At 40.7% G+C, this 17331-nt stretch overlaps 1 protein-coding gene across 1 annotated transcript; it reads left to right on the forward strand.

Annotated features, from left to right (window-relative positions):
- The first annotated feature begins 9496 nt into the window (after positions 1-9496).
- LOC136175423 (olfactory receptor 5AP2-like) lies at positions 9497-10435 on the forward strand. The gene has a single exon (XM_065945719.1). The coding sequence runs from the start codon at positions 9497-9499 to the stop codon at positions 10433-10435; it is 939 nt and encodes a 312-aa protein (XP_065801791.1).
- The last annotated feature ends 6896 nt before the right edge of the window (positions 10436-17331 follow it).

The following is a 17331-nucleotide window of genomic DNA, read 5'->3' on the forward strand; positions in this document are numbered from 1 at the left end:
TTAGATCTAATAATTATTTTATTTGAGAGATAAAATGATAGTGGGCAGAGGATCTGACAATTAGATGGGTCTTGAGAGGGACAAGACAGTGTCTTTTAGAATTCAAGAAGCTTTGTTTACCACATATGGAAGAACCATAAATGCATTATGCTGACTAAAATAGGCAGACAGATAAAGGTAAATACTGTAGAGTTTCACATACATGTTGAATCTTAAAAGTTCAAACTCATAGAATTAGAGAGTAGATTGATCGCTTTTTCCAGGGTCTCAAAGGTGGGCAAAATCAGTAATAATGACCAAACTTACTATTATTTAGTGAATAAGTTCTGGAGATCCAATGTATATGACAACTCTAGGTACTAATTCTGTGTTATAAACTTGAAATTTGCCAGGAGAGTAGATCTTAATGGTCCTCATTATACACACACTCAAAATGTTAACTGTATAAATTAATGAATCATTTATTAACCATACCGTGGTGACCATTTCACAATAAATCAGAGCTTAATTTTCAATACCTTATATGTACTATTTGTCAATTTTAACTGAATAAAGCTTCGATAAAAGGAAGGAAAGAAGGCTATAAGGATCAATGGACAGGACATTAATATCGTTATAAAGACCAAAGGACAGGACATTAGTATCGTGCATCATCATGCTGTCATTATTGTTGTTCAGTCGCTCAATCGTGTCTGACTCTTTGCAGCCCCATGGTCTGTAGCACACCAGGCCTCCCTGTCCCTCACCATCTCCCAGAGTTTGCACAAGTTCACATTCATGGCTTCAGTGATGCCATCCAGCCATCTCATCCTCTGATGCCCTCTTTTCTTTCTGCTCTCAATTTTCTCCAACATCAGGGACTTTTCCAATGAGTCATCTGTTCGCATCAGATGACCAAAATATTGGAGCTTCAGCTTCAGAATCAGTCCTTCTATAGTGAATATTCAGAGTTGATCTCACTTAAGATTGACAGGTTTGGTATCCTTGCTGTCCAAGGGGCCTTCAGGAGTCTTCTCCAGCGCCACAGTTCCAGGGTTTCAATTCTTTGTCACTCTGCCTTCTTTACAGTCCAGCTCCCACAACCATATGTGACCACTGGGAAGATCATATCCTTGACTCTATGGACTGTGTTGGCAGAGTAATGTCTCTGCTTTTCAACACACTGTCCAGGTCTGTCAATGCTTTCCTGCCAAGATGCAGTGGTCTTCTGCTATCGTGGCTGCAGTCACCATCCACAGGGATTCGGAGCCCAAGAAGAGGAAATCTGTCACTGCTTCCACATTTTCCCCTTCTATTCACCTTGCAGTAATGGGGCTGGATGCCATTGGCTTAGTTTTTTTCTTTTTTTTGTTAATATTTCAGTTCAGTTCAGTCGCTCAGTCATGTCCGACTCTCTGCGACCCCATGAACCGCAGCACGCCAGGCCTCCCTGTCCATCACCAACTCCCGGAGTCCACCCAAACCCATGTCCATTGAGTTGGTGATGCCATCCAACCATCTCATCCTCTGTCAGCCCCTTCTCCTCCTGCTTTCAATGTTTCCCAGCATCAGGGTCTTTTCAAATGAGTCAGCTCTTCGCATCAGGTGGCCAAAGTATTGGAGTTTCAGCTTCAGCATCAGTCCTTCTAATGAATACCCAGGACTGATCTCCTTTAGGATGGACTGATTGGATCTCCTTGCTGTCCAAGGGACTGTCAAGAGTCTTCTCCAACATCACATTTCAAAAGCATCAATTCTTCAGCACTCAACTTTCTTCACAGTCCAACTCTCACATCCATACCTGACCACTGGAAAAACCATAGCCTTGACTAGACAGACCTTTGCTGGTAATGTAATGTCTTTACTTTTTAATATGCTGTCAAGGTTGATCATAACTTTCCTTCCAAGGAGTAAGTGTCTTTTAATTTCATGGCTGCAATCACCATCTGCAGTGATTTTGGAGTCCCCAAAAAATATAGTCAGCCACTGTTTCCACTGTTTCCCCATCTATTTGCCATGAAGTGATGGGACCAGATGCCATGATCTTAGTTTTCTGAGCGTTGACCTTTTTGTTTTTGTTTCTTGAAGGCTAGAGCTAAATCATTTTGTTGAGAAAGGGTGGACGTTGTCATATATTTGAACAACCTTACAAGACTGAAAGACGTTCTTAATTATCTATTAAAATTATAAAGCTAAAAGCCACTGATGTTTTAGGTTTTCAAACTGCCCTATAAAATTTTCTTATGTGAAAACATTCTAGATATAAGTAAAGTCTAAAAAATGCCTCTGTTACTCAGGCAGGCCTTTGTTTGACATTATGGCATTTTAGGGAAAGATCACACAGTGAATAAAAACCTACAGAAAATTCTTGTTTCAGAAAAAAACTTCAAATCTATCTCTTATGTATTTCATTGATTTGTGCAAACTCTTTTGGAATTGCTGCTTACGAGCAAAAATATGGCAGAAAATCATTGAAGTGTATTAAATTCCAAGCAAAATAGAGTGTCAATAGATTGCTGTGAAAAACCGACATTCACCTACATGATGTAAATTTATTATAGTATCTAAACACTAATTTCATCTACAATGGAACCATTTTATTAGATATACTTTGTGGTATAAAAATGAAAAAAATTAAGCCCATTAAATGGAAGGCCAACAATGGAATCTACTGACTGATTCTGCCTTTCTGAGAACTTGCATGGTTGAATAACGAATTATGGGAAAATTACTTTAAGAATCAATAACTAAAATAAAAAAATACACAAGAATGTATAATAACTCCTCTATCTTGAGATTTTGCAAAAGAAGAAGTCTACACTAAAGACTTTGGTGGGTCCTACCCTGTCTGCTTCGATCCTCATCACTATACTCCCCTTCTTACGTCACTTGCATCTCATATATCCACCAATGACTGATTTTAAAATGTCATCACACATCTGCAGTGTTATCAACGACAGTGTGTAGAAGGCCGATGTGTGTTTGTGTACTCAGTCACTGAGTTGTGTCCGACTCTTGTGGCACCATGAACTATGTCCTGCCAGGCTCGTCTGTTCATGGACCTCTCCTGGTGAGAATACTGGAGTGGGTGGCCATTTCCTCCTCCAGGGGACCTTCCCCACCAAGGGGCTGAACCCGTGTCTCTGTGTCCCCTGCACTGACAGGCATATTCCTCACCACTGCGCCCTGGGAGCCCCGTCAGTGGACTTCTGCTGCAGTCACGTTCCTGCATCTTGATCCCGTCATCCCTGCCCCTGAAATGTGTGTGTGCACCTAGTTGCTCAGGCGTGTTTGATTCTTTGCGGCCCCGTGGAGCCCGCCAGTCCCCTCTATCCATGGAACTCTCTAGGCGAGAATACTGGAGTAACATGCCATTTCCTCCTCCAAGAGATCTTCCATGTCTCCTGCATTGCAGGTGGATTCTTTATTTTCTGGGACATCAGAGAAGCCCCTGCCACTGAAATACTTAAGATCAAATATGACATAACAATCAAATGATAGATTTGAGTATATGTTCAGTGTAGAAAACATAGATATACATACGGGTCTTTGGCTGTATAACTATATTTGTAAAAAAAAATAGTGATATGAATGTTCAACAATTCAATAAGCACAAAGTTCTGTGTTAAAGACAGAAACAGCAACTTTTCACCTCCCTGGATATCTCCCTCTTTAGAAATGTGCTATGAGCCATTTACCAATATTTATCATATCAGTATTTATCAATATGAATAACTTCAGATATACAGATGACACCACCCTTATGGCAGAAAGTGAAGAGCTAAAGAGCATCTTGATGAAAGTGAAAGAGGACAGTGAAAAAGTTGGCTTAAAGCTCAACAAGAAAACTAAGATCATGGCCCATCCAGTCCCATCACTTGATGGAAAATAGATGGGGAAACAGTGGCAGACTTTTTGGGGTTTGGGGACTCCAAAATCACTGCAGATGGTGACTGCAGCAATTTGAAAGATGCTTACTCCTTGGAAGGAAACTTATGACCAACCTAGACAGCATATTAAAAAGCAGAGACAACAAGTACACACATGAACATACATATAAACGTACACACAAACAGAAGCCTAGCTTCCCTGGTGGCTCAGATGGTAAAGCATCTGCTTGCAATGCGGGAGACCTGGGCTCGATTCCTGGGTCAGGAAGATCCCTTGTAGAAGGAAATGGCAACCCACTCCAGTACTCTTGCCTGAAAAATTCCACAGGCTGAGAAGCCTGGTAGGCTATAGTCCATGGGGTCACAAAGCATCGGACACAACTGAGCGAATTCACTTCATATCAAATATGTTTGTTACTTTTGTCCCATCTATTTTGAATGAACAAGCCAGGTTAAAATCTAAAGGGATGAAAATGCATTAGCTGAAGTGTCTTGCTTCTGCTTGTTTCTAGAATTTTTCTTTATCTGGTCAAGAGACATGTCCTTTGGCACCAGACTGCTCCTTCACGTAAGTAATAATAATGTGGCAAAGCAGCAAAATATTTCTGGAGAAAATTTTACTAAAATATATCTAATGCTCAATATTTACATTAAAGAGTAGAGCAGAGACAGTAATAACCATATTGTTCATTCTTTCAAAATCAGAGATAGTTAATTCTGCCATTATTTAATACACAATAATAAGTGAACTAGGCCCCCCCCCCCAGGTGGCTCAAGGGTAAGGAAGCCTCCTGTAGTTCAGGAGATGGGGGTTCGGTCCCTGATTTGGGGAGATGCCCTGGAGAAGGAAATGGCAACCCGCTCCAGTGTCCTTGCCTGGTGAATCCTATGGACAGAGGAGCCTGGTAGGCTTCAACGTTGAGTTGAAAGAGCCAGACACGTCTTAGCGATTGAACAAGCAAACAAACAAATAAACACATTATGATTCTTAAGTACTCAAGAAGTATAATCACTTGTATTCATAGTTGGATAGGTATCTTTAAAATATAAGGTTGGATACTTCAACCTTGTCTTCAAGTGTTACTTTCATATTATCTTTGACATGCAATGAGCTTTCAGTAAGAACTGATTGCTGAGATAAAGCAGTGAAGGTTCCAACTAGTCACATACCTCATAGTTGACATCCAAATTTAGAGTCAGACTTTCTCAAAACTCTTATCCCACACTTAACCTTTTAAAATCAGACAGTGAGGAAATTTGTATGGGCTATTTTCTCATAATAAAATGCACTGAAATGAATTATATCTGGTTTACAGATAATACTTTGTCTCAAAAAGAGTGAAAACTTGGGTCTGTCATTGTCTCAGTCATTTCTGGAGCATTTCTACAAGAAGAATAAAGAAGAATGGATGGGGAAAGTTGCACTCTTTCTCTTGGGAATTAGTAGTAGCCCTGTAATCAAAGTGACTCTATTTACCACATTTCTGGTTGTTTATCTCATTATTCTTGTTGCAAGTCTCAGTGTGATTGTTTTAGTTAGAACAGACTCCCAGCTGCACACACCCATGTATTTTTCCTCAGCCACCTCTCCTTCAATGACCTCTGCTATTCCACAGACACTGGTCCCAGGATGCTGGCAGGCGTCCTCATCAAGAACAAATCTATCTCCTTCTATGGCTGTGCTCTGCCATTCCTGATCTCCTGTCCCTTGGCAGGTTCTGAGTGGCTACTGTTGGCAGTCATGGCCTGTGATCGGTATGTGGCTATTAGCAACCCCTTGCTTTATACAGTCAGGATGGCTGGCGAGGTGTGCTCACTGCTGATGGCTGGGGTGTATATGGTGGAAGTTATAGATGCTTTGATAAATAGAATATTAACCTTCCACTTATGCTTCTGTGGGTCAAATGAAATTAACCATTTCTTCTGTGACGTCCCTCCTCTCCTCTTGCTATCTTGCTCAGATACACAGGTCAGTGAGTTAGTCATATTTCTCATTTTGGGCTTCGCTGAACCAATTACCCTTTCAGGTCCTTTTATGTCTTACTGTTACATCATCCCAGCAGTGATAAAGGTCCACTCTGCTGAAGGGAGGTTCAAGGCTTTCTCCACCTGCACCTCCCACCTAACTGCTGTGGCAATTTTCTAGGGAACCCTGCTCTTCATGCATTTCAGGTCAAGTACTTCCTACTCTCTAGACAAAGACAAAATGACCTCCTTGTTTTATACCCTTGTGATTCCCATGTTAAATCTTCTGATTTACAGCCTACAGATCAAAGATGTGAAAGAGGCTCTGATGAAATGTGAAAATAAAAAATGGTTTCATGAAAATTTGCTCATATACACAATAATTTATGAAAATCAAAATTGGTTTGACTAATGTTGTGTGATTCCGTTTGTATTTATCCTATCTTCCAATCCTAGCAACATATATGATTTCCTAAATGCCACAAGTTTCATTTTATATCTTAAACTTCTGTTTAATACTCCTTATTTGTGGAACATTCTCAGACTCTTCATTTGTCAAATTTGTGTTTCTTCAGTACTTATATGTGTTAATTTTTTTAAATTAATTTTCTGAAAATTAGTGTTTTCTAAGTTGCTGTTGCACTCTATGTGGGCTTGCTTTCATGGTGCCTCCATCTGCTTTTATACTAATGAATCTTGCCATATAATGGAAGTGATCAATGCCAATTAAGTAATTATTAAAACTATTTCTAACAGACTGTAATCATGACATAACATAAAAAGCCTTGCTGTTATTCAGTCACTGTGTCCAACTCTTTGCGACCCCATGCATTTAAGCACATCAGGCTTCCCTGTACACACACATAAGCCTAACATCATTTTTATTTAAAAGCTAAAAGTGAAATAGTGTAGGAAACTCCTAGTTATCCCTACGGAATATACATATGTTGAGATTTTTGATGTTTTTACAAAATCTTTGTTTCATGAATGTGTTTAATGGAGAGTGTTGGTGGTTGTGCGTCTGTGTAGGTGTGTGAGGGTGAACGGGTATGCATTTGTTTTCTAATGTAGTGAATGAAAACTAAGTGGCAAGGTAAGGACTGGTGAACTGGAAATTGCTTGCAGATCAGAGGCATTCACTAGTTCTGAATAAGTACAATATGGACATTAAGGTAGAGGGGGACCAAAGACATACTTCTCTAAAGGTCTATGTTCCATGTGCAATCAGCTCACTTGTATGAAATAGCAGGTGATACATTACATCATATCTGTTACTTATTCCTGAGAGACTAAGGGGTCACCACCCAGGGAGCAGACTCAGAGATGATTATATAATCTGGGTCAGGCAGGAGGCAGTGCTGAGCCCTCCTGCAGACAGAACTGCATGCACCGAACTAGTCAGGAGTTCTGGGACAGGTACTGATATCCTTGTTGTTTCTTTGATTTATATTTGAGATTTCCTTATTTTTTAATGCTTTTTTGAAAGAAGGTATTTTCTATAAACAAAGGAACATATGAAATAGTACACACATTTTTATTTTAGTTAGTTGTACAGCTTGTTTATTTTAAGTACATGTAACTAGGGAATAAAAAAGGAGCAAACATGCATTATGGAAATGGTCAGATGATTTTACTATTTTAAAAATTTACCTGTTATACATTATATATAACATGTATAAAAGCTTTAAAGGAAAGTATTTTTGCTTAATTATGTCTTTCTAAGCAGATATACGAGTTAAGTCCTAGGGTTAGAAACCTGCACAGTGATTACTAGACCACTGTTCCAAAGCTCTTCTCTATCACTCATCTACATTCAACTCCTGTTTTTTAAATTCTCCTAGAACATAAGAGGACAAGTGGAGGAGAAGGGAATGACAGAGGATGAGATGGTTGGATGACATCTGCGACTCAGTGGACATGAGTTTGAGCAAGCTCTGGGAGTTGGTGATGGACAGGGAGGCCTGGTGTGCTGCAGTCCATGAGGTCACAAAGAGTCAGACCCAACTGAGTGACTGAACTGGCTAACTGATGACATTATATATCACACAATTGGTTTGGGTAAAATATAACAGTGGGACACAGAATTCCATTGTCCTTCCAAAGACAAATAATTCTTAAACCAAAGAAAGGCAGAACTCAGTGATACTGAAGAGAAACATGGCTCAAATAAAATAATCAAACAATATTAAAATTTTTAGGGAACTGGAGTGGGGCCACAGCTCAGATGTGAATGTCTCTGAGGTTACAGAAGTCTGACCATGACAGTATTTATGCTATGTGTCTTACAAAACCGTTATAGCAGAATACAAAGTGTGGAAGAGAGTAGGTTAGGGCAGAAAGGACTCATGCAGCAAACCAAGCTTTCTTTCTTGCCTCTATGACCCTTGCTACCAGCATCTCTGCAACTGGATCTCAAATGCTCTTCATTATCTCCCTGGTATAACTGCAACTTCCAAGCAGAAGAATGGTCAGCATTTCAGCATTTAGTTCATAGAGACCCTTGCGCCCTCTTTTCCAAAAATCACCACCCTCTCTGTCCCAGCAGGTCCTGAATCATGAACCATCTATCCCTCCTATGCTGAGGTTGGAAGGACTTGAGAGGTTAATGGGGAAGTGAAGACTTCTTATATTCAGAAACTGGCTATCGTCCTGCCCTCTCCAAAGGGGAAATTATAGAGCAATATATTCATCACCTGTGCTTCTTACTTACTACTCTTCTCTAACACAGGATATAACATTTCTGCTGTTGCTAAGTCGCTTCAGTAGTGTCCAACTCTGTGCGACCCCAGAGACGGCAGCCCTCCAGGTTCCCCCGTCCCTGGGATTCTCCAGGCAAGAACACTGGAGTGGGTTGCCATTTCCTTCTCCAGTGCATGAAAGTGAAAGTGAAGTCGCGTGGGACTCCTAGCGACCCCATGGACTGCAGACTACCAGGCTCCTCTGTCCACGGGATTTTCCAGGATAGAGTACTGGAGTGGAGTGCCAGCGCCTTCTCTGAACAACATTTCTACATCACTGAAAAACAAAACAAGCCAAAACACCCAGCAATCTTGTCAGAAGACAAGTTATGTGAACCACCTAATTGTGAGACCCTTGCTTCGCTCAGAGCACATCATTTTGTTAGTGTTAGACAGAAGCAGCAAAGTGTTAGTCATCCTGTCATGCCTGACTCTGCGACCCCATGGACTGTAGAGCCCACCAGGATCCTCTGTTCATGAAATTCTCCAGGCAAGAATGCTGGAGTGGATAGCCATTCCCTTCTCCAAGATATCTTCCCAACACAGGGATCAAACCCAGGTCACCTGCATTGCAGGCAAATTCTTTACATCTCAGCCCTCAGAAAAGCCACAAACATGGTCATAAATAGTACACAAGTTGGATTGGAAACAGTCTGATTTAGTTCAGTTGCAAGGGCACTGTAAAACTGCACAGTGCTTTGCAAATGCATTGTTGGCAACATTATTTTTTCATTTATATAAAATTGGAGAATATTTCTCAGAGTCTGTTGGCCTCATGCAGTCCTAGGAAGGTCTGTCTCTTTCCTTGATTACTGAAATCTACAAAAGGACCCGGAGTTTATCTATAAAAGTAGTAAATTGATATATTTACCTCCACTTCCATTTCCTCTTTCACAGCCAGGAATTTCCCGACATACCTGAGGGATGACTGCTGAGAACTGCAGTGTGGCTCCTGACTTCACATTCCGAGGACTGTCAGACAACAGGCATGTGCAGCAGGGCCTCTTCCTGCTCTTCCTGCTGGTTTATGGTGTGACTGTGATTGCCAATGTCGGGATGATCCTGCTGATCAAGGCGGACCCAAGACTGCATACACCCATGTATTATTTCCTGAGCAATCTTTCCTTCTGTGATGTCTGCTACTCCTCTGCTGTCTCTCCCAAGATGCTGGCTGATTTCCTATCTGAGCATAAAAGGATTCCATTTGACTTGTGTGCCATGCAGATGTATTTCTGGGGGACTTTTGCAGATGTGGAATGTCTAATGTTGGCTGTCATGGCTTATGACCGTTATGTCGCCATTTGTAATCCACTTCTTTATACAGTTTCCATGTCCAGAAAACTCTGTACCCAGCTAATATCTGTTGTCTATGTGGAAGGTTTGGTAGATTCAGCAATCCACACCTGTTGTACATTTCGATTATCATTTTGCAGTTCTAATGTCATCGATCACTTTTTCTGTGACTTCCCAGCCTTGCTAGCCCTCTCCTCCTCAGATACATCCATCAATGAGATAATGCTGTTCATATCCAGTAGCTGTGTTGTGGGGACCAGCATTATCACTGTCCTCCTCTCCTACATCTGCATCATAGCAACCATCCTTAGGATGAACTCAGCCGAGGGGCGACGCAAAGCTTTCTCTACCTGTGCTTCCCATTTAACTGCTGTGGCTATATTTCACGGCACGCTCCTGTTCATGTATTTCAGACCCAGCTCCAGTTACTCCATGGACACAGACAAAATAGCCTCTGTCTTCTACACAGTTGTCATCCCCATGCTAAACCCACTGATTTACAGTTTAAGAAATAAGGATGTGAAAGTTGCCATAGGAAAAGTAATCAGTACTAAATTGCGTTCTGAGTGATACAGTGTTTTCAACCAAAACTACACATGTAAAGATTCGGGGAGCGGAAGCTCAGGTACTGATAGATGCTTGCGGTCTCATCATTACAGTCTTCTGGATATTCCCAATTACTTACCTCTGTGCCTAAAGTGAGTGTTGAAAGTAGTCATCAGTTATCTTAATCTGTCTTAAGACTAAGAAAGGGGAGCAATGTGGTCACTTTGCTGTTTTGCAGAGAGGGTCTTTTTATACCTCTTTCCTTGGGTAAGCCTCCTGTGAGATAGCATTCATCGAGCAACTCCTCCACCTTTGACAATTCAACTTACCATCCTATGATTCCAGTACATTTTTTAAACAACAGGTTTAATAAAGTTGCTAAGCAATAAGGAAATACTAGTGGGTCAAATAGTTTTTTTGTACATGTTTTATGTACTTGTATCACCCTATAACTCTGTCATCATAGTATGTAAAATTGTAGAGGTAGTGAATAAATACTTTCATATATAAATAAATTCATAAAAAATAAGAATAAATGTAAAATCATTTGTTGTATTTCAAAGCTCGATAAACACAAGTTCCTTTCCTTTCTCATTCACCCATTATCTATTTTGATATTTATTATGTTGGGCTTCAGAATGCCATTCAAAAACACTTATTGATTAAATGAACGAGGGCCCCTTGCAATATCAAACAAAGGAGTCCTTGTAAATTTACCAAATACACTAGCAAGAACCCCTCCCTTTATTTCACTTTATTCTAGTATATTTCCTGCGCCTCGCAGGTGGTAAAGAACCTACCTGCCAGTGCAGGAGGAATAGAGACGTGGGCTTGATCCTTGGGCTGGGAAGATCCCCTGGAGGAGGGCATGGCAACCCACTTCAGTATCCTTGCCTGGAGAATCCGATGGGCAGTCAAGCCTGGTGGGCTTTAGTCCATGGGGTTGTTAAGAGTCAGGCACAACTGAAGCTACTTAGCTCACACGCATATTCACTGTAAAAGAAATATATCTCTGTTTCATGCCTCCAGCCTCAGTTGAATGAAAAAGAGACAGGGATCACAGGGATTGGCAGATCTTCTTGAATAGTCTATTCCTTATAATTCTGCCCAATAATACCGCTAAGTAGACTTAGGATCATAGGCACTAGATTGCTACTGCACTGCAGAGGCTGGTTATCATCCTGTGGATGTTCTATCTTGCCAATATTGCAGAGACCAGACACAGTGCTCTCCACAGAGGTACAGAAACTAATGATTGGAAGTTGGGGGATGAAGAACCTGGATCTTCTTTAAAGGTCATTGGGAAAGACAACTCCACCTCCTGAGGTTTTCCTAGCATTAGCCTTTTGCTGTCATTATTCTTAGTCACAAAGTCGTGTCTGACTCTATTGTAGACTGCCAGGCTCCTCTGTCCCTGGGATTTCTCAGGCAAGAATATTGAAGTGGGTTGCCATTTTCTTCTCCAGAGGATCTTCCTGACTGAGGGATTAAACCCATGTCGTTTGCATTATTAGTCATTATCTCAGTTAATATTTAAAAGAAAAGCCCAATTGCTATCTTTTAAATGAAAGAGAAAGTAATCATCTTAAGTATTGGTATACAGGAAAATAAGAAGCAAACACAAGGTAATGTTTAGAATTGTATTATATTTGCAGTGATTGATATTGGCTCTCTGTGTATCTGCGACATGTACTGGAACTTTATTCTAAACAGAATTTTAGTAGTAGTCATCATAAAGAACTGAATGTTAGGTAATTCTAGTATTTATTCCAGTAATTTATTTATGTTAACTGCTTATTTATCCATTTATTAAAAAAAAAAAAAACAAGCATAGCACTATGTCAAGCCATCAGGACTGTTTATGTTGCTGTCAAGAAAGAATCCTGTAAACACACTTTTCAAAGTCTGGAAACACAGTAATGGGATCTACAAGGTTTGTCCCTTAGATCCTCTTCCCTAACATTATATATCCCTTCGGTGTACATGATGTGTTGTATGTTATGTACCTCATATATCATAAGCCTGAAACAACATGTTAAAATGAAAATTTCAGCACGTTATTTGCCAGCAGCGACTTATTACACAAAGTCTAAAGAGGAAGAAACATGTTTTACTTGTTGTCCATGTTGCTCAGTGGCTAACTCGTGTCTGACTCTTTGGGACCCCAAGAACTACAGCATGCCAAGTTCATCTGTCCTCCACTATCTCTCAGAGTTTGCTCAAATTCATGTCCATTTTGGGAATGACTCTGTCTAACCATCTCATCCTCTGTGTCCCCTTCTCCTCCTGCTTACAGTCTTTCCCAGCACCCGGGTCTTTTCCAATGAGTCAGTTCTTTGCATCAAGTGGGCAAAGTTTTGGAGCCTCAGCTTCAGCATCAGTCCTTCCAATGAATATTCAGAGTTGATTTCCTTTAATATTGACTGGTTTGATCTCCTTGCAGTCCAAGGGAGTCACAAGAGTCTTCTCCAACACGACAGTTCAAAAGCATCAGTTCTTCACCATTCAGCCTTCTTTATGGTCCAACTCTCACATCCATACATGATGGCTGGAAAAACCATAGCTTTGACTACACAGGTCTTTGTCAGCAAAGTGATGTCTCTGCTTTTTAATAATCTGTCCAGGTTTGTCATCACTTTCCTTCCAAAGAACAAGCATCTCTTAATCTCATGGTAGCAGTCACTATCCCCAGTGATTTTGGAGCCCAGGAAAATAAAATCTGTAATTGTTTCCCATTTATCTGCTTCTATTTGCCAAGAAGGTCAGTTTACATTCCAATCCAAAAGAAGGGCAATGGCAAGGAATGTTCAAACTGCCAGACAACTGCACTTATTTCACAAACAGCAAGGCGATGCTAAAAATCCTTCTCCTAGGTTTCAACAGTACATGAATAGAGTGTCCAGATGTAAAAGCTGGATTTAGAAAATGCAGAGGAACCAGAAATTAAATTGCCAACTTCTGTTGCATCACAGGAAAAGCAAGATAATTTCAGAAAAACATCTGCTTAAATGACTACACTAAAGCCTTTGACTGTGTGGATCACAAAAATCTGTGGAAAATTCTTAAAGAGATGGAAATAGCAGACCACCTTCCTGAGAAACCTATATGCAGGTCAAACAGCAATAGTTAGAACCAGACATAGAACAACTGATTGGTTCAAAATTGGGAAATGAGTACGTCAAGGCTATGTATTGTCACACCACTTATTTAACTTACAGGCAGAGTACCTCATGTGAAACGCTGGGCTGGATGAACCGTAAGCTGAAATCAAGATTGTTGGCAGAAATATCAACAACCTAGAATATGCAGATGATATCACTCTAATGACAGAAAGTGAAGAGGAACTAAAGAGCTTCTTGATGAAGGTGAAAGAAGAAAGTGAAAAAAACAGTTGAAAGCTCAACATTCAAAAAACTAAGATCATGGCATCTGGTCCCATCACTTCTTGGCAAACAGACGGAGAAAAAATGGAAACTTACAGACTTTATTTTGTTGGGTCCCAAAACCACTGTGGATGGTGACTGCAACCATGAAATTAAAAGAAGAAAAGCTACAACAAGCTTAGAGTATAAAAAAGCAGAGACATCACTTTGCCAACAAAGGTCTGTGTAGTCAAAATATGGTTTTTCCAGTCATCATGTACAGATGTAAGAATTGTACATAAAGAAGTCTGAGTCCAAAGAATCGATGTTTTCAACCTGTGGTGCTGGAGAAGACTCTTGAGAGTCCCTTGGACAGCAAGGAGATTAAACCAGTGAATCCTAAAAGAAATCAGTCCTGTATATTCATTGGAAAGACTGATGATGAAGCTGAAGCTCCAATATGTGGGTTACCTGATCCAAAGAGTCAAATGGTTGGAAAAGACCTTGAATTTGGGAACAACTTAAGGCAAGAGGAAAAGGGTACAACAGAGAATGAGATGGTCGGACGGCATTCAGTTCAATTCAGTTCAGTCACTCAGTAGTGTCCGACTCTTTGAGACCCCATGAACCGCAGCATGCCAGGCCTCCCTGTCCATCACCAACTCCCAGAGTCCACCCAAACCCACATCCATTGAGTTGGTGATGCCATCCAACGATCTCATCCTTTGTCCTCCCCTTCTCCTGCCTTCAATCTTTCCCAGCATCAGGGGCTTTTCAAAGGAGTCAGTTCTTTGCATCAGGTGGCCAAACTATTGGAGTTTCAGCTTCAACATCATTCCTTCCAATGAACACCCAGGACTGATCTCCTTTAAGATGGACTGGTTGGATCTCGTTGCAGTCCAAGGGACTCTCAAGAGTCTTCTCCAACACTACAGTTCAAAAGCATCAATTCTTTGATGCTCAGCTTTCTTTACAATCCAATTACGACATCCATACATGAAAACCCATAGCCTTGACTAGACAGACTTTTGTTGGCAAAGTAATGTCTCTGCCTTTTAATATGCTGTCTAGGTTGGTCATAACTTTCCTTCCAAGGAGTAAGCATCTTTTAATTTCATGGCTACAATTACCATCCGTAGTGATTTTGGAGTGCAGAAAAATAAAGTCAGCCACTGTTTCCACCGTTTCCCCATCTATTTGCCATGAAGTGATGGGACCGAATGCCATGATCCTAGTTTTCTGAATGTTGAGCTTTAAGCCAACTTTTTCACTCTCCTCTTTCACTTTCATCAAGAGGATCTTGAGTTCTTCTTCACTTTCTGCCCTAAAGGTGGTGTCATCTGCATATCTGAGGTTATTGATATTTCTCCAGGCAGTCTTGATTCCAGCTTGTGCTTCCTCCAGCCCCGTTTCTCATGATGTACTCTGCATACAAGTTAAATAAGCAAGGTGACCATATACAGCCTTGACGTACTCCTTTTCCTATTTGGAACCAGTCTGTTGTTCCATGTCCAGTTCTAACTGTTGCTTCCTGACTGACTCAATAGACATGAGTTTGATAAAACTCTGGGAGATGATGAAGGACAGGGAAGCCTGGTGTGCTGCAGCCTATGAGGCTGCAAAGAGTTAGACATGACTTAGTGAGTGAACACCAAAATTTGCCATGAAATGTTGGAACCAGATGCCATTATCTTGGTGTTTTGAATGTTGAGCTAGAAGCCAGCTTTCACTCTCCTCTTTCACCTTCATCAAGAAGCTCTTTAGTTACTCTTAACTTTCGGCCATCAGAGTGGTATCGTCTGCACTTCTAAGGTTGTTCATATTTTTTCTGGAAATTTTGATTCCAGTTTGTGATTCATCCAGCCCAGAATTTCTTACGATGTATTCTGCATATAAGTTAAATAAGCAAGATAACAATATACTGTCTTGTCATACCCCTTTCCCAATTTTGAACCAGTCATTGGTTCTATGTCTGGTTCTATCTGTTGCTTCTTGACTCACATGCAGTTTTCTCAGGAGACAGGTAAAGTAATCTGGTACTCCCATCTGTTAAAGAAAATAAATAAAATAGTCTTGTTTAGGCTTCAGAGACAAAGCAGAGCAGGCCTCTGACTGTGCTCTAACCTACCTGGACACTGCCCTGACTGGGAGTGACTGAGAGTGACTGTGACTGCTGTGAGTGCAGGACTTGCAGCACAAAAAGATGTGGGAGGAATCCTGAGATAGTTGAGCCCCTGGAGGGGACCTGACCAACCAAGCCCCAGGCTTCCCACATTACAGGTTTTCCATGGCAAAACCAACAGCACTATCTTGAAACCAGGCTTGCAATTTGGTCCCAGATTGATGAATATATCCGTTTGTGTCTCCGGGGATTATAAATCGGAAACATAAGGTCAGTCTTTGATGTCTCACCCACAGAACAGAGCGGATGTGCTGCCTGGGACCTTTTCCCATTTGGGACTCCAGACGTGCTGTGACATGGGACCTCCCAGCCCTGATTAAGTCTGGATGCTGGTCAAAACCCACTTTGGTGATGTATTCTCTGCTCTTTCTATTTCTCTTTTCTTTTAATGTCAGTGTCTTGAAAGTAAGCTAGACAATTCTCTAATAAATACCTGCGTTATTTATTTGTATATACCGAGTGGCTTACCTTGTTAACAAATCCTTTGAACCTGAGATGGAAGTGAAAACTTTCGGCAAATACTGTCACTTTCAGGCTTTTCCAGTTTTTCATGATCCACACAGTCAAAGACTTTAGCACAGCCAGTGAAGCAGAAGCAGTTTTTTTTTTTTTTTTTTAAATTCCCTCACTGTGTCCATGACCCACTTATTTTCTTTCATAACCTAAAATAACTGATTTTTTTCTCAGGATATTTTATAAGTCAGTACCTCTTAATTATTGTCCAAACCATTCACACATTAAATGTACTTTCTTAAAGGCCTAGTAAAGGTATCCATACGTTTTAAAAATAAACTTATTTGTGTTATGCAAACTGGGTTCTCTGGCCATCAGTTACATATAAGGTGTTGAGGCGCTTAGTCACTCAGTAGTGTCTACCTCTTGGTGAGCCCATAGACCATTGCCCACCAGGTTCTTCTGTCTATGTCATTCTCCAGCAAAAACACTGGATTTCCTTCTTCAAGGGATATTTCTGACCAGGGATTGAACCATAGTCTCCTTCATTGCAAGTGGATTCTTTACCATTTACCCACTATATGTTTAAGGAAAATAGACTTTACTTTTTCCTTTAACTTTTCATCTAATGACACTGTATTAATGCCTTTAAAGATGATAAGGAAATCGGGAATTTTTGCATTTGCTTCTGTTTATTTTTATTTAAACATAATGATCAAGAAGTGAGAGAGGTGAGTATTCAATCTGGATTTTATTTTTAAGTGGGGTTCTGTTGCTTTACAATGCTGCGTTAGTTCTCCTGTGCATTAAACAAATCACCCATGTGGGTGCACATACGCCTTCCCGCTCACCCTCCGCTCCGGCACCGCACCCCTCTAGGTCACCGCAGGCACCACGTTGAGATCCCTGTGCTGTGTAGCAGG

This window comes from Muntiacus reevesi, chromosome 9 (assembly GCF_963930625.1).
Source record: "Muntiacus reevesi chromosome 9, mMunRee1.1, whole genome shotgun sequence".
Classification (NCBI taxonomy): domain Eukaryota; kingdom Metazoa; phylum Chordata; class Mammalia; order Artiodactyla; family Cervidae; genus Muntiacus; species Muntiacus reevesi.